The following is a 4,824-nucleotide window of genomic DNA, read 5'->3' on the forward strand; positions in this document are numbered from 1 at the left end:
GTCCCTATTTTAAGTGAGAAACGGAACAAATTCATTTAACTTCAAAATCATTTAAAGTAATACATCTGTCCCACGGGAAAATAACTGGACATTTGGAACACATGGGTAATGAATTAAGTTGAATTAAAAGCAAAGCAATCACAGAATCACAAACCCACAGAATCTTAGGGGTTGGAAGGGACTTCGAAAGATCATCTAGTCCAACCCCCCTGCCAAAGCAGGATCACCCAGAGCACATCACACAGGAACATGTCCAGGCAGGTGTTGAATGTCACCAGTGAAGGAGACTCCACAACCTCTCCGGGCAGCCTCTTCCAGTGCTCTGTCACTCTCAGAGTAAAGAAGTTTTTTTCTGATGTTTATGTGGAACCTCCCATGTTCCAGTTTGCACCCACTGCCCCTTGTCCTATCACTGGACATCACTGTAAAAAGCCTGGGTCTGTCCTCCTGACACTCTGATGAGGTTGCCCCTCAGTCTCCTTTTCTCCAAGCTAAAGAGACCCAGCTTCCTCAGCCCTTTCTCATCAGGGAGAAGTTCCACTCCCTTCATCATCTTTGTGGCTCTGAGCTGGACTCTTTCAAGCAGTTCCCTGTCCTTCTTGAACTGAGGGGCCCAGAACTGGACACAATATTCCAGATGTGGCCTCACCAAGGCAGAATAGAGGGGGAGGAGAACCTCCCTTGACCTACTAACCACACCCTTGCTAACACACCCCAGGATGCCATTGGCCTTCTTGGCCACAAGGGCACATTGCTGGCTCATGATCATCCTCCTGTCCACCAGGACCCCCAGGTCCCTTTCTCCTACACTGCCCTCCAGCAGGTCAGCCCCCAACCTGTACTGGTACATGGGGTTGTTCTTCCCCAGATGCAAGACTCTACACTTGCCCTTGTTGAATTTCATCGGGTTTCTCCCTGTCCAGGTCTCACTGAATGGCAGCATAGCCTTCTGGTGTGTCAGCCACTCCTCCCAGTTTAGTGTCATCAGCAAACTTGCTGGGAGCACACTCTGTTCCCTCATCAGGGCGTTGATGAAAATACTGAAGAGTACCTGTCCCAGTACTGACCCCTGAGGGACTCCACTAGTCACAGACCTCTAACTAGATTCTGTCCCATTGACCACAATGCTTTGACTTCTTCCTTTAACCAGTTCATGATCCAATGTAGAAAGGCGATACAGGTTAGACAAACAGACATGAGTAAGCTGGTAGAAAAAGCAGCTTTTTAAAGTAAAAAAATTATTTCAATCCACCAAAGCAACAAGCACAATTTACCCACAGAATTCTGCATCACATTACATCAGCAGCATACACCACAGGAAGGTTTCAGTTTTACTCCCTGTTCCAATTAAGCACAACACACACACCCTTGCAGCAATATAGACTGACTTTCACTGCCTGCACTAAGGCAAACATTATTTTCAGCTAAGGACCAAGTTTCAGCTCTGAAATAGCCACACAATTTTCTGCCCAACTGAGCTTGGGACTAATGATGTACGAAATGCTGTTCATCTTGAGCTAACACCCTGAAAATGGTACAGCCCTAGGTTCAAGGGTGAACAGCTTCTTGTCCTTTTAGGCACCCACTGACACGTGCAACAAGAAGATACCATGATCAGAAAGCAAAGAAATCCTTCTCTTCTTGCACTTAACTAAATAAAATAAAATTTAAAAACTGTTACAACTGCTTGTATTTTTCAAGGGCTGTACTTTTAACTACATTACACTTCAATACCTGCTGCAGCTAAGGCAGAACACACCAGTATGGTTTCTGACTAAAAAGATAGCATCCAGAATAAACATGGGAGGTTTCAAGACGCATGGTACCCACTCTCTTTTTAAAAATGATGACTCTCAAAACTTGATAATGCCATACCAACCCAGGATAAAACAAAATTTTGCTTACCTTTAAAAGTCCAGAACAGTTTTTTCTATAACTGCTAATACACATACATATATATTTAACTACATGCATGAGTTGGGCTGAAATCTGCACAGATGCTGTCCCAGGTGAAGTTAAGCATACATGTGTAATCACGTGTAGAACTGGAGCTTGACATTTGAAAAGCTTTTTGCCTCTACTGCTAAATTTCAGGAAACATCCATTATTCTGGGCATTACTCCTGTAATTGGTGCTTAACCCTACACACTGCCTTTGACACCTGTAAAAACTTCCAGCTTCCCCTGACGTCTTCAGCATGCAGAACAGATTTGCAATTCACACACCTGAACCATGTTAAATTGCAAATGGCATGGCACTAACTTCTGTTCCACTTAATATAAAAAATAATGGGATATTTTCCTTGAACTGGGAAGAGGATGGACAGGTGAGATACCTGTCAAGCAGCTGGAACAATGGGATACCAACCAAGACAGACAGGAATGAAATTCTCTAGTGAGAGACAGGATCCTAGAAAACACATTCTCACTGCCTGTTTTCAAAATTCCCCTTCATTCTTTACATTATACTGACAAACATGGGGTTTTATCTGTTTGATCTATGCCACCTCTTTTATCCACCAAGCTGGAGTTTTTAGATCCTGTTAAGGTTAGGTATAAATACTGACCCTAAGGCAAAAGAAAGAATCAATTCTGAGGACACTGCAGCAGTTTTGAGTCGTTTCCTGAAAACAAAACAAACCACAGAAAACATCTCTCCAGAGGCCCAGGAGAGAAGGACTTGCCTGTCTGCTGTGTTCTTTTGGGGTAAGTCTTGCTGCGACTTCTTTCAATGCACTGGTCAGGCCGTGGGAGCTGCACAGAAGGGTCTCTGGTCATTTGCAAAGATGTCCTCCCACTGGAAAATGCAACAAAATAATGAGAAAACACTTGAGAAAATTAATAAAGAAAGAGAGGATCTTTAGACAGTAAAAAAATACATGGGGCTTGGGCAGCACATTTTGTTAGCTATTCACTTCTCATCCCAGCTCCTGGTTCTCCTGCTGAGTGGCACCACCCTGAGTTTTGTTTTGAATCAGTCACTGCCAGAATTGTCAAAATACTGTGCAAACCTCTTCTATATTTAGTATTTTCAATAGAAGCTAAGCAACTAAACCAAAATACTGGTAAATTAGGAATAGGCTAATATAGTGTGACCCTTTGTAACCTCCAATATTCTAACATATGACTTTCTTAAGTAATTTGATTACTTCTTGAATTCTTTGTGTAAGTTGTCATCTCAGGAAAACATGTATTTAACATTATTCAGTTGTAGTTTGTAGGGGCTACTTCTCTGCCAGGTGGAATGACAACCTGAAGGGCATGGAAAACCACATGCAAAGCAAACTGTAATAAAGTATTCTCAGTAGAACAGGCCCAAAAAATAATAAATTCAGAAGTCTTGATTCCTACTTACAGTAAGGCTCCTCTTCATTGCATAATGTAAATAAGTTATTAAGTTTAAATAAATTATTTTATGCACATTTTAGTGTTTCTCTCCATTTCAGTAAGCAGAATACAGTGTTCATAACAAAAATGTTAAAACTGCCTTGTATAACTCCCCAAAATTCCATGATTGCTTGTGGAAACTTACTATACAAAAGAAGTAATTGTTACTATTATCTCCCAAGTGCTTAAACCCCTGCAGTACCATGACTTAGAAGTAAACAGGTATCACACTAGCAACAATACAGGCATTACATACCAGAGAATCATAGAATGGTTTGGGTTGGAAGGGCCCTTAAAAATCAGGTATTTCCAATGCCTCTGCATGGGTAGTGACACCTATGTAGAGTTTCTGACTCAATATAATAGACTTTGCCAAATGATTCTTGCATTTTCACCAATAGTCCCACAGGTGTAGTCAGCATTGCAGAATTTTTATCTTCTCAAAATTTGTAAAAGAATTAAAGGCCTAAAACCCCTCAACAAACAAATTCTAACATTACTTCACAGGAATGCTGTTTTCTGATGCTGAATTTAATGGGGTTTTTGCTCCCAAGTTAGCTCTGCTCAACTTTAAAGTTCAGCAACCATGCCAGTGTTGCAAATTCCAGAACCAGTTATTGAAAAACATCTCAGTATAAGACCTTCCACTCACACTAAAACCTCAATGTTTTAACCAAAACATCTGATCTTAACATAAGGAAACTGCTTTCCTGAAAACTGTCTGCCACTGCATGAGAAACACCTAGAAGATTTAAAATAAATTAAAACAAAAAAACACACACACACAAAAAACCAAAACCAAAAACCAAACAAAAACCAACCAAACAAAAACCAAACAAAAACAAACAAACCAAAACAAAAAATAAACCCAGGGGAAAAAATAAAAACAAACAAACCCAACAAACAGAGCAAAAAAAGCCACAAGATATTATTACGGTCCCCACGCATACACATTCAAATAGTAGGATTATGGTTTCTGCTTTGAACTAATGGTGGATACAGATACACAACACTGTCACTGCTTTTGATGCTACAAGAGGAACCAAAGGCAAAGAGGGAAGGACAACGCTGATAGATAAGCAAAGAGAAGATTATCAAAGCACAGAAAAATGCTGTTGCTGCTGCTCCAAGTCTAAGAAAAGAGTTAACAAGTTAACATACCAATCACCAATTGATCATCACTATCTTTAACGTCGTATAATCAATGTGGTGCAATTAAATATCACAAACCATATTTACTTGAACATTCACTCAGGTCAGGGGGGGTCCTGAATCACTACAGCAAAACAGGACACACTTCATACTAGAAGGAAAATATACCCTTTAATATTTTCTAGATAAAACTAACACGATAAACGTAGCTACCAGTAATGACCATTATCTCAACATGCTGTATCACAGATCAACCTTGAAACTTTTTAAGAAAGGAAGACAAACT

The 4,824-nt window shown here is 40.4% G+C and overlaps 1 protein-coding gene across 1 annotated transcript in view; it reads right to left on the reverse strand.

Moving 5' to 3' along the window:
• EPB41L4A (erythrocyte membrane protein band 4.1 like 4A) overlaps nt 1-4,824 on the reverse strand; it is a 146,576-nt gene that overhangs the window by 37,289 nt on the left and 104,463 nt on the right. The window contains 1 exon segment of the mRNA XM_010007238.1: nt 2,684-2,796. Coding sequence (XP_010005540.1) covers nt 2,684-2,796 — 113 coding nt within the window.

This window comes from Chaetura pelagica, unplaced genomic scaffold (genome assembly GCF_000747805.2).
Source record: "Chaetura pelagica isolate M959 unplaced genomic scaffold, ChaPel_1.0 scaffold40, whole genome shotgun sequence".
NCBI lineage: Eukaryota > Metazoa > Chordata > Aves > Apodiformes > Apodidae > Chaetura > Chaetura pelagica.